At 38.1% G+C, this 17,088-nt stretch overlaps 4 protein-coding genes across 10 annotated transcripts; 1 reads left to right on the top strand and 3 right to left on the bottom strand.

Annotated features, from left to right (window-relative positions):
• The first annotated feature begins 2,136 nt into the window (after positions 1-2,136).
• LOC104812293 (tyrosine--tRNA ligase 1, cytoplasmic) lies at positions 2,137-6,237 on the top strand. The gene is made up of 11 exons (XM_010539381.2): positions 2,137-2,242; positions 3,102-3,219; positions 3,507-3,663; positions 4,131-4,414; positions 4,500-4,596; positions 5,016-5,121; positions 5,207-5,289; positions 5,375-5,520; positions 5,608-5,713; positions 5,808-5,867; positions 5,977-6,237. The coding sequence occupies exons 2-11, from the start codon at positions 3,116-3,118 to the stop codon at positions 5,995-5,997; spliced, it is 1,164 nt and encodes a 387-aa protein (XP_010537683.1). The 5' UTR covers positions 2,137-2,242; positions 3,102-3,115; the 3' UTR covers positions 5,998-6,237.
• A 201-nt stretch (positions 6,238-6,438) lies between these two features.
• LOC104812292 (interactor of constitutive active ROPs 4-like) lies at positions 6,439-8,909 on the bottom strand. 3 transcript variants are annotated; one of them, XM_010539380.2, is made up of 3 exons: positions 8,566-8,909; positions 7,852-7,873; positions 6,439-7,669 (listed from the first exon to the last, which is right to left on the bottom strand). In XM_010539380.2, exons 2-3 carry the CDS (start codon positions 7,863-7,865, stop codon positions 6,616-6,618), a joined length of 1,068 nt encoding a protein of 355 aa, XP_010537682.1. In that variant the 5' UTR covers positions 7,866-7,873; positions 8,566-8,909; the 3' UTR covers positions 6,439-6,615. The 3 variants fall into 3 exon arrangements, with proteins under 3 accessions (XP_010537682.1, XP_010537681.1, XP_010537680.1); XM_010539379.2 differs by having other exon boundaries at positions 7,852-7,944; positions 8,566-8,905; XM_010539378.2 differs by having other exon boundaries at positions 7,852-7,927; positions 8,566-8,904.
• Positions 8,910-11,593: 2,684 nt separating this feature from the next.
• Positions 11,594-15,322, bottom strand: LOC104812290 (protein sip5-like). Of its 5 annotated transcripts, XM_010539374.1 has the most exons (10): positions 15,067-15,322; positions 14,955-14,979; positions 14,303-14,772; positions 13,935-13,986; positions 13,807-13,852; positions 13,590-13,671; positions 13,333-13,477; positions 13,145-13,229; positions 12,783-12,861; positions 11,594-12,431 (listed from the first exon to the last, which is right to left on the bottom strand). In XM_010539374.1, the coding sequence occupies exons 3-10, from the start codon at positions 14,489-14,491 to the stop codon at positions 11,841-11,843; spliced, it is 1,269 nt and encodes a 422-aa protein (XP_010537676.1). In that variant the 5' UTR covers positions 14,492-14,772; positions 14,955-14,979; positions 15,067-15,322; the 3' UTR covers positions 11,594-11,840. The 5 variants fall into 5 exon arrangements, with proteins under 5 accessions (XP_010537676.1, XP_010537675.1, XP_010537678.1 ...); XM_010539373.1 differs by lacking the exon at positions 14,955-14,979; XM_010539376.2 differs by lacking the exon at positions 14,955-14,979 and having other exon boundaries at positions 12,783-12,849.
• A 901-nt stretch (positions 15,323-16,223) lies between these two features.
• Positions 16,224-16,699, bottom strand: LOC104812289 (VQ motif-containing protein 10-like). Its single transcript, XM_010539372.1, has one exon. It carries the CDS (start codon positions 16,605-16,607, stop codon positions 16,299-16,301), a length of 309 nt encoding a protein of 102 aa, XP_010537674.1. The 5' UTR covers positions 16,608-16,699; the 3' UTR covers positions 16,224-16,298.
• Between the last annotated feature and the right edge of the window lie 389 nt (positions 16,700-17,088).

The raw sequence follows: 17,088 nt of genomic DNA, 5'->3' as shown, positions 1-17,088 counted from the left end.
CATATACCTTACCATCACTCGCCCTGATATTAGTTTTGCCGTGCACCAGGTCAGCCAATGGATGCATTCTCCAACAAGCAAACACTGGCAAATGGTGGATCGCATTCTCAAATACTTGAAAGGAACACCGGATAAAGGAGTTTTGATGACAAAGAACGATCACACGAGGATAGTCGCCTATTGTGATGCTGACTGGGCTGGAGACAGGACGGATCGGAAGTCTACGACGGGGTACTGCACATTTGTTGGAGGGAACTTAGTAACATGGAAAAGCAAAAAAAGACTGTCGTAGCAAGATCAAGTGCAGAGGCTGAATACAGAGCTATGGCGAATACTACGAGCGAAGTTTTATGGATAAGACAACTACTCAAAGATCTTGGAGTGCAAACGGAGGAACCAACACCTCTCCATTGCGACAATCAAGCCGCACTACACATAGCAGCAAACTCGGTGTTCCATGAACGCACAAAGCACATCGAAGTCGACTGTCACTTTATCCGAGAGAAGATCACTCAAGGGTTGCTAGCACCAAGATACACACGAAGTCAAGATCAACTCGCTGACATCCTTACCAAGGCCACAAGCTCACACGTACTCACTACGATTCTCTCCAAGATTGGCCTTCATGAATATCACCGGCCAATCTTGAGGGGGAATGTTGAAGACTCTGATACAACATACGAGGATGAAGCGATAGAAGACCAGATTTGGAAGCTGAACAAAAACAGAGCCGAAGATGACCAGAAGCTGAACAAGGACAGATTGCGAGAGAATCCAGCTGAATATCAATCTGTGCCGATGCGTATCACTGACACATTCAGATTGGCTCCACTCACGACAGATAAGGCATGATCTAATATATTCATCAGATTATTGGGAGACAATTAACATGCAGAATCAAGCACATTTCCTTTCTTATATTTGGTAATTTCAAGTTACCTTAAACATATTGTATTGCTTTCCTTTTCTTCTACGTATGTATAGTCTATAAGAAACAAATCCTCTGTATATTCATAGGTAAGGGAATAAAGTGAATTGGTTTTTCTTATTCACCCCCTAAAGAACCCTAATTTGTCCTTCTCTACAGAACTTCCATTTCGTCTCTGTTACAATCTATCACCTTCCCAATAACAACAGTCTGTGCTCATGTCCCATGAATCTGTCCTGAGCTGAGAACTGCTGTTGGTGAAACCGGAGGCTTGACTGCAGAAGAAGTTGAAACTCAAAGGGTTGATCTCGAACGAGTTCTTGAACCGAAGCAAAGCCATGGCTTGTTCTGGATTGCATGTCTGTGATGTTGTGGGACTGAAACATGAGAAAGCGACGAAGAAGAAGAGCCAGACCATCTTTCTCTCGGTGTTTATTCTTTCAGACAAGTGATCTTATATGCATTTAATACCTATCTTTATAGACTCTTAATATATATATATATGGACACAAACCAGAAATTATGATGGGAGATTATGGAAAATTCGATGGACCATTCGAAGATGGAAAACTTTATGTCACATTCTGATTGGTAAAAAGATTGTGGAATTTTATTATGGGACACAAGATTCTGCCACGAAGAGAACAGGTGTTGACTTGACTTTGAAAAACTTGTCCTTGGGCTTGGACATTCAATTCCTATGACGTAGAAATCTATATCATATATATAGTAAATATCATAAATGTGAATTAAAAAATATTACAGATTAAAAAAAAGAAATTACATAATCAAATTAATGTTTGAATGAGAATGAGGAATATTATAGTGATAACAAAAAAATTAGATAATCCCAACAATATATAGTAATAATTTTATTCATTTTAAAAATACGAATTATATATTTATCATAATTTATTATTTTTGAAATAATTAATATTTCATGAATATTGCATTGACAGTTTTATCCTCGAAGTTGTTTTTATGATTCTCGATTGAACTGTTCCATTTTTATGATTTTGAAATAATTAATATTTCATGGATACAAAAATATATATTATTAAACCAAAATCAATTGCAACAAACCGAACCCTACCTTACCGTACCGTGAGAACCGGGCTAAGCAAACAAAGGACCGAAACAACGTGCATCGTAGTGGCTAAGATTTGAATTCCAAAACTACCCTTAGTTTCCGAACGTATTTCCGAGTATCCCATCTTAAGACCAAAACCCTTCATTTTCTTTTCCCCCCTCGCGATTTCCTCTCGCCCCGCTAATTCTCCGCCGCCGAGCTCCGACCGTCGTCGCCGATATCCGGTGAGTAGTTTAGCTTGTTCCTCTTCCCTTATTTGCTCCCTTTTCTTTCGATCGGTGAAACATTAAAAGCTGTGTCGATTTCGATGTTCATTTTCAAGGATTTGAGTGTATGGGATCATGGGTCTTTGTTATCTAGGATAAGAATATGGTTAAATTTTGATTGTTAGCGTGTTTCTGTGTATCAATGGAGTACAAAAATGATTCCTTTGTGTCTGTCTTTCAGTTGGGTTCACTGATTCGATTGTGTAGTGATGGTGTCTTAGATAAATTTCTGGACTTTTCTCCGAACCTCTGGTCTGACCCTTGTGTTTGAATAATGCCGATCTGTCCATCATTCTGTCTTATTTTTTCTCACTCGAGTCACTGCTCAAGCCAAAGGTGTTTGCTTCTTTGCGTGTCCTTTAGTCAATGCTCTAGAGCAAATTGTTATCTTAGATTGTTTTTTCCCTGTCATGTTACTTAAATCAACTAAAAGGAACCATTTTTCTGGCTGAAGTAGTTGAATGAAGCATGTTAGCGATGGTGGACTTGGTTGGATTCTGTCGAGATTTTCATCCTATGGCTAATAGTCACATTCTCCGTGCATCTTGCTTGACACATCAGAATTGCGATCTTTTTTTGTTCAGTGGAAATTGGTGATCAGATGGTTCTAGGGTTCTGAAAGTTCCGTTCTTTATAGTGTTGAGTCCTATGTAGTTGGAGTACTAGGAGTGTGTAGAATCATATAGGAATTGCGGTCCTTTGGTTAATTCTGTCTATGGAAAGTGGAAACAAGTCGGAATGAATATTTTACTATAACAAGACATTTTAGATTTGTTCCCTTTTCCAAGGGCTGTTTTAAATCATTTCCCTTGTGTAGCGGTGGTAGTTTCAATGGCTGAGCAGTCGCCAGAGAATATTCCGGTTCCCGTGAAGGAGGTGGAGGCTCTTAATGTAAACGCACCCAATCAAGCATCTTCCTCGGTCGCTGGAGTCCAGTGAGTTCTCTTGTCGCTGTTCCTTTTAGTCTCCCCGTTATTTGGTTACACATTATTTGATTGGAGAGATGGTTTGAAGTTGGGTTTCACATGCATTGTTCTCATTGTCACTTACAACAGAGTTGCATTGGAATGGGTTAGTACTCAATTGATTGTGGGTAGAAAAACAGAAAAAAGTTGTGGATTTGAGTTTAATTTCTTCCAATTTTCAACATGTAATAGATCTATGATTTGCTACTGTCATTTGCACTTGTCAGTTTATCGGATTGAGTGACTTATTGAACCAGGATAAGCGAGGAGGAGATTGAGAAGAGATTCCAGATTTTGAGGAGTGTTGGGGAGGAATGCATACAAGAGGATGAATTGAGGAATCTTCTCACCAAGAAGGTTGCTCCGATTTGCTATGATGGTTTTGAACCCTCGGGAAGGATGCATATTGCACAGGTCAGTTATCTTTTGGATGTGATAGTCTGATCCCGCTTTGTGATTCCAAGGGGCTTTAAGTTTTATAAGATAGTTACTAATTTCAGTGATAAAAGAAGGAAGAGATATTTAATTATTTAATCAAACCTGTATATGCCGTCCGCCATATTAGGAACTTCACAGTTAATGAGGTTCACTCCTTTAAAAAGTTGTTTGTAAAACATTTTGAAGGATACAAAGAGAATCGCAAGAAGATGGTATAGCTTATCGGGGGATTGATGAGTGTTTTTACTTGTATTTATTTTTTAGATACAATTAATTGGAACAAAGGATTACTGCTGGCGACTGAAGATTTTTCTTATGTTTTGAGCTTATTTTGGCACATATTCTCCCTGCGTGTGTAGTCAGTCTATCCTACTTTTGACTGAATTACATTGTTTTGTGTGAGAGGTCTGTTAAATGTGTCTTGTTGTGTTATTTTGTAACAGGGAGTGATGAAGGTCATCAATGTGAACAAATTGACGTCAGCTGGTTGCCGGGTGAAAATTTGGATTGCTGATTGGTTTGCACAGTTGAACAACAAAATGGGAGGTGACTTGAAGAAAATCAAAGTTGTTGGAGAATACTTCAAGGAGATATGGCAGGCTGCTGGGATGAACAATGACAAGGTGGAGTTTCTGTGGTCTTCTGATGAAATCAATGCTAGGGCAGATAAGTACTGGCCTCTTGTGATGGACATTGCACGCAGAAACAAGCTCCCTCGCATCTTAAGGTATTTTATTGAAAATTTCGATTCATTCATTCAGCTCTAAAACAAGAATTGCAGGCTTAAATTAAATTTTTGTGCATCTTTGTAGGTGTGTGCAGATCATGGGGCGTAGTGAGACAGACGAGCTGAGTGCTGCCCAGATTCTTTACCCATGTATGCAGTGTGCGGATATTTTTTTCCTCGAGGTGCTTCTAATATTTACATAGTTTGGATATATTTGTCATATGATAATGCTTGGCTAGCATTTTAAAGTCCATCCTTAACAGTCACATCTAATGGCATTCTAATGCACATATCCTTGGATCCAAGATTTTAGTTTAACTTCAGCAAAAACTCTATAAGTTAAGTCACGGGTTCAGAACTCATTCGAAAGAATTGTCCTTGTTGTTTGTACGGGAATTGGTTCATTGTTGAAAAACACCTGATGAATGCTCCATGGCTGGGACAAACGTCATATGTGTGTATATATACACACACAAGATTGTCACTGTGTAGTCGAAATTTAACTCAATGGATGTAACATTGCCTTTTCTTGATTATGTGCATCTGCCTTTTCACGTCATGCCAATGATTGCTCCTGAAACTTCTTGTTTTACTCGTGCAGGCTGATATTTGCCAACTAGGAATGGATCAACGGAAAGTAAATGTGCTAGCAAGAGAGTACTGTGACGATATAAAGAGGAAAAACAAACCCATCATCTTGTCCCATCGTATGTTCCGTCTCTTCTGTTATATTTCTGGTCCACCATATTCCTCAAGGCATTTTTATCATCTTTCAGCTGTAATGGCTTGCAGATATGCTTCCTGGTCTTCAACAAGGGCAAGAAAAGATGTCCAAAAGTGATCCCTTGTCTGCCATTTTTATGGAAGATGAGGAGGTGAAGTGGCTAGTCATTCATCACTAAGAACGAGTAGGAGGGCAGTTTTATACTTTCAAAGAATTTAATGTCCTTTTTCCTGCAGGCGGAAGTTAATCTGAAGATCAAGAAAGCGTATTGCCCTCCAAAAATCGTGAAGGATAATCCATGCCTTGAATACGTGAAATATGTCGTACTGGAATGGTTTCACGAGTTCACGGTTGAGCGAAATGAAAAGAACGGTGGTAACAAGTAAGTGAACTAAATATCCTTAATAGTTGACCATTTGACAATGAATTTGCTAATCTCTTCCTGCTGTGATTTTCGGCTCAACCTCAGGAGCTACACAAATTTTGAAGACATTGTTACTGACTACGAGAGCGGGGACTTGCACCCTGGCGATCTGAAACCAGCCCTGTCGAAATCTCTGAATAAGATACTGCAAGTAAGTCCTACTGATCATTTCAAAAAGTGAGAGCCTTTTCTATATCCATATTTCAGTGTGGGAATGATTTGTTACCTTCCCGTATTTGCTTCAGCCTGTCCGGGATCATTTCAAGAACAACGAACGTGCCAAGAATCTGCTCAAACAGGTTAAGGTAATGAACCTCGTCTCTCACAGCACGATTTTATCCATGCCTGGCGGTAAATTCGTTGCGAAAAGCCTCTGATTTTGTTTCGGTTTTTATCACATGTTCGTTCTTGTAGGCATACAGAGTTACCAGGTAAACACACAGACTGAGAAGAAGTATGTCTTGTGTCTATGCCCTGCTTTTGTAGAATTTGGTTTGGAACCTCTCTCTCCCTCTCACTAAGAAACTTATTTTGTTCCCAGACTTGGGGAGTAGTTCTTGAATTTCCGTATTTGATATGAGAATCTTGAGGAAAAAGGAGACTTTGCAGAGATTGTTTAGAGAGAATATTGAATGAATGTCTTAGTCCTAAAGAAAACTCGGTTTACCAAATCAACCGGTTTGATTCATCTTCAATAATAGCTTTTTTCAAAGTGATCTAAGAAATTTTTGTTCTGATCTGGTTCATCTTCGATTCAAAACTTAGAACCAAATGAACACGAACTTAAATTTGGTTCCATTTGGTTTTATAAGTGGAATTGACAGAATCTGAACCGGTAGCCGGTTATGGGTAAACCGATTTCCAGTGAGGAAGAGATGCTAAATCAACTTCGAGAGAAGCATGATAATATAAAACCATCATGAGGTTCATTAGTACAAATCCCCACATAAACACAAACAAGATGGCAAGCAGCCATATTACATAAGATCTAGTTTCCTACCAGTTCCATCACATAATCTCACAATAGCTTCTTTCATCTCCAACCATTGCCTCTCATTTCTGCCCTTTCTTCCTCCAAAGATCACCCAATTTCTTGATCCCTGAACCTTTCCTCTTCCCACTCCCAAACCCATCATCTGAATCCTCAGCCATTCCGGGCGACCCCACGAACCCTCCCGCCTCGAATAACCCGCCTGTCAAATGCTTCTCCATCGATCCACACCTCTCTGAAACCCGACCGTTCATCTCTACTCCCCCTGCAAGGACCGCTGCAGCAGCATCTGCAGCTTTCCTCCATTGCTCGGTCTGTACCCTCAGCTTCTTCATCTCTGTTTCCAGCTCCTCTTTCGCTTCTTCCGTTGATTCGAGCTTCTCCTTCAGCTGAGCTGCATTTGCTTGGGTTTCTTCGAGTTCTTTCCCTATCTGGTTCATCTTCGAAGCCATTTCCTCTTCCTTGGCCTTGACGTTGCTCATTTCTGAAGCCGTGTCATTCAGCTGATTCTTCAAGTCCTCATTCTCTTTTCCGAGTGATTCCCGCTCTTTCTCGATGTCATACAGTTTGGCTTTCAACGTGTTTATTTCCTCCTCCTTCGAAGCCGATTCATCAGGCTTTGGCTTCTCGACCTCTCTTGCTTCATTCTCTTGATCAGTTTTGGGTTCGATAGTGATCTTCTCGACTGGAACCTCGAATACATCTGTCTCTGGCTGGGCATCTCCAGGAACTTCATCTCTGTCAGTGGTCTTAGACCCAGGTACCGGTCCCTCCACCCGAGCAACGTTGTTTGGTTTCTTGACTTTCTTCTGAAGCTCCTCTTGAGCCTGCTTCTTGGCAGCCTCGGCCGTGGCCAGCTGCTCTTTCAGCACTCTCAGCTCGTCCTGTGCTTGTCCCAGCTGAGATTCTAGATCAGCAATGCGGGTTCCGAGTTTCTTCTGGTTCAGTGGATCAGAGTGAGGCCCACCACTCCTCGGAGATCTACGGTCCAGACCGAGCTTCGGACTCCGGTCTGTGATTGGACGGTGGTGATGGTGCGGCGGGTGATTGTCCGAATCAGAAGCAGCAGCTGATGTCCTCAGCCTGGGAGATTGCCTCTGGGGCAACTCTGAACCTCTGTTCCGCCAGTAACAAAGCCACATTAGCTCCCATCTCACATTATCCATCAGACACCAAAAAGTTCATACCTTTATAGTTGATTAATCACTCTAATCTCCATCATCACCAACAACGCTTTCAAGAATCCGGAGTGGAAAACAGTCTCAGCAAAAGCAAATATGCATGTATAGGAAGCTTACCTTGATCTTGGCATTCTGATTTCTGCAGAAGATTCAAGAAGAGATGAGAAAGTTGTTGGAGCCTGAAGGTTGTGATCTGATGAAATTCGGACACTGTCAGTGTTGGACACGTACATACATTACATTACATTTGCGCGTTTGTAGTTACATAAGTGAAATTTCAAGCTTGGAAGCAGATTGGCATATTATGACAGAGAAGATAAGCTAAGAGAAGGGTATTTTTGTTATTTAAGGAGCTCAAGCTCATTGGAGTTGGAGCTTGAGTTTATTTACAGCAACTACTGGGGAAAAACTCATGTCGGGGAACTCCAGGAAACGTAGAAGAAGAATAGCCCACGCGCCACACAAACGCGCGCGTGTCTTAAGAAAAAGATTGACTTGTGTAGCTAAAGACGGAGAACACAAAGCAATGAAAAACCCATTTGCAGATGTCAGACAAAAATCTTCAAGATTCTGCTAAAACAAGAGAAGAAAAAAAAAAGACAATCCCCAAGAACATGAAAGAGAAAATCCAGACTCTACATTACTGACTCCAAAGAAAGAGTTCATCTTCCTGACACCAGAGAATGAATCAAAGAGAGACATTACTGGGCAACAGACAATGGGATTTCAAAGAAAAAAATCTTCTTTTACATTTTGTTCCCACTTTCTGGGCAGCCAAACAAGCTGATGATGAGTATCCAGTGACAGTAAGAAGCAAAGATTGAAACTTACCTCGAAAAGACGAAGGAAATCTGGAAATTTGGATTAGTTTTCTCCGCAGAGATTGAATCCAGGCAGTGATTGAGATGATAGTCTATGTGAGTGGTCAAAGCGGGTGATGAGAAGAAATCTTCTCTTTGTATGGATTTGGATAATAGGAACAAGAACACTAAAAAAGAAGACCCAAATGTGGAGAAAAGAGAAAGATTGTAGCTTTTGTTGTTCTTGGAGAGAGAGAGAGAGAGAGAGAGAGAGAGAGAGAGAGAGAGAGTATTGTAATTTGTAATGTAGTGCAATGCATGAACCTTTTAAAATAGACAGCTTTATGTCTAGGCACTCACAACCCAAGAAGCAGAGAGAGAGAGAGAGAGAGAGAGAGAGAGAGAGAGAGAGAGAGAGGGGGGGCTTTGAAGATTTGAAATAAAGCTGGTGAAATGGGGACCTAGAGGGACCATCTCTATAGGAAATGGACAAAAAGGTAATTTCCGGGCTTGGAATAAGGTCCACATATACATATAATATGACTATGATTTTCACCCTTTTATTGTATAATCTTCAAATTGTTTTACCATTTTATTTGATTTTTAGGATGTTGACTGTGTTAGTATGAAAGCCATATTTAAGGACTAGTTCAATTTAATTTGGACCGGTTTGGTTGTGAAACTAAATGCAATTTTGTTAGAATTTGTTATTTAATGATCCAATGTAGCACAACTAGATATGATCTATATTATTTCATGGCTCAAGTGTATACTTACTAATATGAATATCTACATAATTCAGAAAAATTTTCATTTATTTTCTCATATAAGAATTTATAATAATCAATTAAATGCACGCATTTATAGTATGGTGATTCAAAAATATAACTTGGTGATATCAAACAGTCTCTATTTAAATATGATGCAATTATTGCCAAATCCATGGTATAACTCTAGATATATATTTTGGATTTTAGTATGGTTTGATTATTTTAAATTTGAATTTTTTATTATAAAATCATATATATATATATATATATATATTCATTTTTTATTTTTATGATGAATTTATTTAATTTTTATTTTTACTGATATTTTTTTTAAAACCTGATATTTTCATTATTTTATATTAAATTTAGTTTTGATTAATTTAATTAACATTATATCTGATTAATTTTTAAATACCATTATTTATTATTTGATTGGTAATTTCTATAGAAATATCAGTCCATCTACTTGTGGACATTATGTGTATTTATATGATTTTTGTTTTCTGCATGTGTGTTTACATTTTTTTATGTGCATACTGACACCTTTAAGTACATAAAAAAAATTGTGTATATATTATATAAATACGCACACATGCTTGTATCTAAATATCAATAATATCTGACATCTTTTTTTTTTCTCTTCTGTCGGTTTCCACAAAGTTCAAACCTTTTTTTTTAATTTTTATTTCCCATTCCAACGTTCTTTTTCAAATTTTTTTATTACCCAAAATGACAATTAAAAACTATTTTTCTAAAAGTACGCTAGTGCCGAATTTAAGTCGAGCAATAGATATTTGAATTTCATAACCAGTATATATAATTTTAAATAAAAATATATATATATATTAGAAGTCTAAGAATTATACCAGCATATTATTTAGTTAATAACCTTAAATTTGTCGTTTTCATTTTTTTGATTTGTGGTGTTTTTAGATATAGTTTCTATCAAGGTTATTTAAAACTAATGAAAAATAAGAAATTATAGATGTCCTTTTTTTGATAGAATTCTGTGCGACGATGTGTATTTGCAGTTGGAATAATACATTCAAGAGTAACATTATTAAATAATTTAGTGGTCATATAACAAGTAGTTGATATGTTTTTTCATTTTCTGAAATTAATGTGAGAACACCCATAATACGACAATTTCATATGTAAAATTAATGTGCATGGGCCCTCCATATAATTTTATAGATAAGACCAATCCGCCTATTTAATTATTGATTTCGTTTCATTATTGGATTATTTTGGACTAATGTTTTTTTTTGTCAACGTCATTAGTCACTAAGCAGCTTTAACTCCGCTCCAATAATTGATAATGGATCATTTTGTGAATGTATGTTATTGCAAATTAAAATTCAATGTTCATAACAACATGTAGACTAAACCCAAAAAAAAAATACCATATTACTTCTATAGTATTTAGTTACCATATATTAAGATAAACCTTATAAATATATATATACACACACATATAAGTGATGTTGAATTGAGAAAATAACCAAATTTTTAAATAACCAAAAAAAAACAAAGACAGAGAAGAGTCAACAGAGACAAAGGCATGTGATGTGATGTGAGGATTACAACTGAAAGTCCCAAACTTTCAACTTGATCTCTCTTTCATTAACTACCAAAAGAGACACAAACATGTGAGACATGAAGGCTTTCATCTCTTTGTCCTTTTTTTTCTTTTTGACAGCTTCCTCACCTTCTTCTTCTCTATCCGGTGAGGGCGGACGCGGGCGGCGGGTACCTAACCCGACCTCAATCCCGATCTTGTTTCTTCGGAATCTCGATCTCGGCTTTGTTAGGGATACATACCCGAGTTTTGAATACCCGCGAGTTGTGGTGAGAGTCGACGAGTAGCGACAGGCGAGAGAGGAAAGAATGAGAAGAGAAGAGTCGGAGGAATCAAGTATACCAGGTTGGGAAGCATGGCTAGCGAGCATGCTTGTCGTAGGATGAATGGCGAGCGAGGCAAAATCGCTCTCGATCGGCTTCTAAGCTCGCTCCCGACTCTCGAAATCAAACTCTCAAAACCCTGATTTGGGGTTAAAATCAAATAAATGACAGAATATACCCCTGATACCGATGAAACCCTAAAAGCTATGCATCTTTGCCCCTCGCCCGTCGCCTCCCCTCGTCCCTGGCCATCGACTAGCACACTCTCCCGGTCTCCCCCTCTTCTGGGTTACCCACAGGTTCGAGTTTTTCTCGGATGGAACCTTTAACCCGAAGCTCGGGTTTCTAGAGACGGAGGTCGGGTATCAAATGGGTATAGAAAGTGTGTTTCAAGAAGACAAGACAACCACCCCCAAGAACCGTTAGAGATGTTAATATAAGGAACACAGTTACGCAACTGACCGAGAAACCGACCTTTCTATTACACTACAAATCTTCTGTGTTCTCCTATCGAACATATATATATATATGAATCGATCATAACCATCACTGCTGCCCTCTTTTCGATCCTTAAACTAACAATCTCAATCACCCATTTCCGAATAAAGATGGCAATGACTGTATCTTAACTCTATTACCTCTGCATCATCATCTCATCGCCATGCGACTCCTGTCGGTAAGCTTGCGTGGCATGAACCTCTGCAAGAGACACCGCCATGGCCAACATCATCTGCTCCTCAAAACTCTCCGGAACAATTAATGGAGGTGGAAGATTCTGGAATCTTTCTGAAGCCTCCCTGGAAATCTCACTGGCACTATCTTCGTCGGTCATGTCAGAGCCTGTTGCATGGCTCATTCCTGCCTCGCCCACATTCACCGATCCATGAACTGTTTCCTCGTCGTTGAGGTAAGTGTTATCACCCACCTCTTGGTTTACCACTACGTTATTGTAATAGCCGGTACAAATGCTTGGAAGCATGTTGTACGAGGAAGCATTCATGTTTTGGATATCGTTCCTGGAGGATTCACCAACCATTCGCCGGTTTTCAGCCATGGCTGCGACAACGCAGGCCATCCCGGCAGATGGAGATGGAGACGAATACGAGGGCAACGATGATCTTATAACAGGCGCCATAGATGGTGAAACATAATGATCTTCTTCTGCTACATACTGTCCAGAAGAGGTGATCTCCCCACATGTATTATTTCTGTGCATGCCGTTTTCCTGTAATGACAATATCTAGAATCAGAGAATGGAAAAAAACTAGCTTAAACCAAAGTTCATAGCACGAAATACATCCATACGTACACACACGATATTCTTCAGCTTGTCCGACTCATACGATACAGTGGCAAAACTGCCTATGATTTACCATTCAATTACTAATAAACGCTCGAATCGATCTGATTACTGGTAATTATTCCACACAAGTACATATAATTATAACAGAACCTCTGTTTAAAATGACGCACAAATGAGAGAGACGAGCACTGCTTGGACCAAATAACATTTCCTAGGACTAAGTTCCACAGTCCTAACCATGAGGAAACCTAGTTTATGAGATGAGAATGTTACCTGGATGGAGAGCCATATTGCTTCCATGACCATTAAGTCCTCAATATCAACATCAAACTCATCATTCCTGCAATGGAAGCTTTCATATACCAAATAAGTAATCATTAGTTACCTCACATGAATCTCTCAGATAATCATATTCTGATTTTCTAAGATACGAAGTAATAACAGAACCAATTTCTAACGCCAGATTGTGTCTAAAGCGTACACAGTGGAAAGAATAAACCTTGAAACATAGTTACCAGCTAAATCTAAGAAAGTTTTCGGGGAGGATTCAAGCTTCAAACCATCGCTTACTAAAAAAAGAACACAAAGGGAAGTGACCGAAATACGGACAGAATAACACCCATTGAAAGACAGACCTGTTTCCCAGAAGACATGGTGGTTGTCTATCTGTTGATGCGACACATGCATCCTGATCCTCCGCAGGAGAATTATATGATTGAGCTGTGGACCGTGAAGAACAAGGGGAAACAAATCAAGATGACTCCATCCATTTGCTTTCTGGTTCTGATGGAAAATTTAACATATGCTGGCAGACAGAACTGACCTGAAGCTGAACCATACTCCATCTCAGCGGTCACTGCACTCGTGCTGGAAGAACATGATTCCAGTCGTTTTTGCATTCTTTCTTCTTCATCTTGAAGTTCCTTCTGTCTCATCCTAATTTGAGCTTCTATAACCTGCTGCTCTTCCTGCAGGATAAGCAGATGGAAATCAAGAAAGGCATCAAGCACAGATATGATCAGTAAATAATCCATATCGTACGTCAAGAAAAGCTTCAGCTAAGATGTAATCCTAGCTTACAATTTGTTCCATGCCTTTTTCCTCCTTTGTCTTTACTCCCCGGTACTCAACAGCATAATTGGATGTTTTACAGAAAGGGCACCTCATCAAGTTAAAGAGGAAACAGAGTCCAAGAGAAGGAGCTATCGAATCAAATACAAAACTTTCCAATTGGCATTCAGAATTGAGAAGAAACCAAAAACTTCAAATACAATATATACGGTGAGAGCAAGGATACTGAGTAGGGCGGGCGGAACAAGGATTCTTCATCTGCAAAAAACACTCTACCAAACAAGCCAAGTCAAATGACAAGAAACATAAAATAGGTTAGAATTCTAAAGTTGCAGAGGGGCTAATGGGAATTACCTGTACAAATGCTCTTCATGCAACATCTCGACCTATTGAGGCTCGGATAGTACTGAAAACACAACAAGAAAAAAAAACGCAGCTTTAGTTATTCGAGAAAGAAAAGTTGATGGTTACACTACAAAACCTTTCATGACGAAACTATACGTTCACATTGCATATTACATAATAATTAACCATCCAGACAATAACATGTACAGTTATGCAAGCAAAACCTTCATATTATGAGTCACTGAAATCCAAATTTTCACCATTTCTGATTTTTTTTCCAGAAACTTACGGACAATCCAAATAGGAGACTATGATCTTATAGCAAACGATGGGAGAAACTTGATTCGTTCGTAGAAACCAACAACAAGAATACGAACCAGGAAGCAAATTGGACATTCTTCGAGATCATGGAAACTCTCCTCATCCCCAGGATAGCACGGAGCAAGCTTAGACTCTAAAATCAGTTTCCTGAGCTTTTTAATGTCGACATCTTTATTATACAACCCTTGTGGCCTCGTATACCTCTCATCGACCACTTGCCTCTTCCTCCCGAGCTTATTACCCATCTAAATTCTTCAAAATATGATACACCTTTATGCCCCTCTAATCTATGTGCTAATTCTCCAAGTTCTTAAGAGCAGAGATATGTATCACACGGGCATTAACAATGACAGTGAATGCTTTCTGTGATTTCCAAGTCTTGGAAACGACAGTAACTCCAACACATTCGCCCAAAAACATATGAAGAAACGAATGAAGAGTATCGAATTCTGAAAAACCTATTCTTCTTTAAGACAAAGGTACAAGCTTTGAATTGGTAACAGTCTTTGGCATAAGAAACTTCAACCTGCGAGGAAAAAACAAACACAAAAAATTCAATTCAAGCGCGCAATTCGTGCTCATAGAATCCAAAATGCTCTTCAAAATCCAGAACTAACAGGATTTGGTAAAAAAACTAGAACCCTAATCAGCATGTAAAACCCCTAACTCTGAGCCCAGTTGGATACAATTTAGGGCAGTTTCACAAACCATGGGTAGCCATTGACAGACCTCGCTGCAATAAGAAACGAATTACACGGAGCAGGGAATAAAAACCCAGAAATTATACAAAGAAAAGGGACAGAATTTCCGGAGAAGAAACCTGAAAATTCGAGAAAATGCAGAGGGAACCGTGAACAGACTGGAAGCGGAAGAAAACAAGGAACAAGATCGAAGGGTTTGGATAACGATAAAAAACAAGATCAGAATTTTGCTCGAGAGAGAGAGAGTGGTGTGGTCTGCGAGTACGTGAATATATGTTTGTATATATTCAGAGACAGAGGAGAGAAGTCTGTATCTGAACTTGTATTTTCTGTTTGGAAACTCTTTTTCCCGAGAAAAAAAATTCTTTTTTTTAACAGGAATCCGAGAGAGAGAGAGAGAGAGAGAGAGAGAGAGAGAGAGAGAGAGAGAGAGAGACCTTGTTTTTACTCTTCCACTTCCTATCTGCCATTTCCTTTATTTTATTTTTATTTCAGTGAAATAGATAATTTCCTACATAATCACACCCCATTTTTTTTTAAAAAAGGGTTCATATATAAACAATGCCAACACATGATTTTGATCCTAAAACGTATAAAATAGTTAAAATGTTAAATTGAATGGCGACAAAAAAGCTGTTACTTGAATAATACTGAAAAAAAATATAAAAATCTGTTATGAATCTGAAATTTTTTTTACGAGGTGTATATTTTGAACTCTTTTACTCTTTTAGATGATGATATTATTTTAACTAATAAAAAAAGATGATCATATGATATCAGTAATATAAAATGAAAACAATTAAATAAAGTAACCATCGGATAAAACGACGTCGTGCCGTTCTGTTTGGTCTGTTAACCAAAACCTAGGAACATACGTACGAAGTCCAACAGTTTTGTCCTAGCCTTAGCAGTTCATGTTTTTATTTTCCTTTTAAGTTAGAATATTTGTTTGATCCAAATTTATATCATAACTATTTCAATTTAATTAATTAGCAGGGATATGCATAAAATATATATGTTTTACTTAATTAGTATCTCATGAGTAGAAATCAAATATAATGAAAGATTAATCAACGCATGATATGGAATTTTATTTCCTAAAAATAATTTAAACTAATTAATTTTCATCAACACCCTAAACTCAAATTTGCGAATATATATGTACCAGATTTAATCGTGATATATATAGCTATTTAATGCAACGAGTTTATGTGCATATATATGATTTCGAGGTCATAGATGAAAAAAAAAGGGATAAACTAATTAGATATATACATATACCAACACGTATATATAGAAAATCAAAAATCAAAATACACAAAATTCAAAATTATACGGATTATAATGACAATCAATCATCTGACCATGATTTATACAACTCATCGATCAGCGGCAACTCCCTGAAAAATCTATCCAACTCCGTCACTCCTCCTCCGCCGCCGCCGCCTTTAGATCTCTTTGTGTGGGTAAGACCGTTGTTGCCGCCGCCACCACGAGCATCGCCGGAGGAGTAATCGGACGGATCTCCGGCGACGGTGGCATCTTTTCCGGTGAGGTTTTGCACGACCGACTTGAAACTCCGAGCATCTGTTTCGACGTATTGAGTGTTTATGAACACTACCTTCATCGGCTCTGATTTCACTTCCCTTCTTCCCGACATGATCGATCTATAATTATCCAAAACAAAAATTATTTATAATAAATAAATATTCCGAGCTTTTTGGCGATTGATTTGGGGGTCTCCAATGCTGATGCATGCATATTTATACGTGAAAAAAATGTATGTTCGTACGTGTATATATATATATATATATATATATATCGAGCAAATCAAGCGTCGTGGACCTACAAGAATTAAAAGACGAAGACCAAGTTTTTTTCTTTTGTTGCATGTATATTTATTTTAATATAATGTAATATATATTGTCAAAAAAAAATTGAAACCATTTGTTATTATAGGAAGTCAAAAGCAGTTTTTCGTTGATTTCTAGAACAAAATCTACATTTTTTCAAATTTAATTTGTTTGTAAGAAAATTTTATAAAGAATATGATTGAGAAATTTTGATGGTTGTTTAGTCTTTTTGGCTATATATATATATATATATATATATATATATATATATATACACTTTTGACGCTC

Source organism: Tarenaya hassleriana, unplaced genomic scaffold, assembly GCF_000463585.1.
Source record: "Tarenaya hassleriana unplaced genomic scaffold, ASM46358v1 Cleome2, whole genome shotgun sequence".
NCBI classification, from domain to species: Eukaryota; Viridiplantae; Streptophyta; class Magnoliopsida; order Brassicales; family Cleomaceae; genus Tarenaya; species Tarenaya hassleriana.
This window is presented reverse-complemented; position numbering and strand designations above follow the sequence as displayed.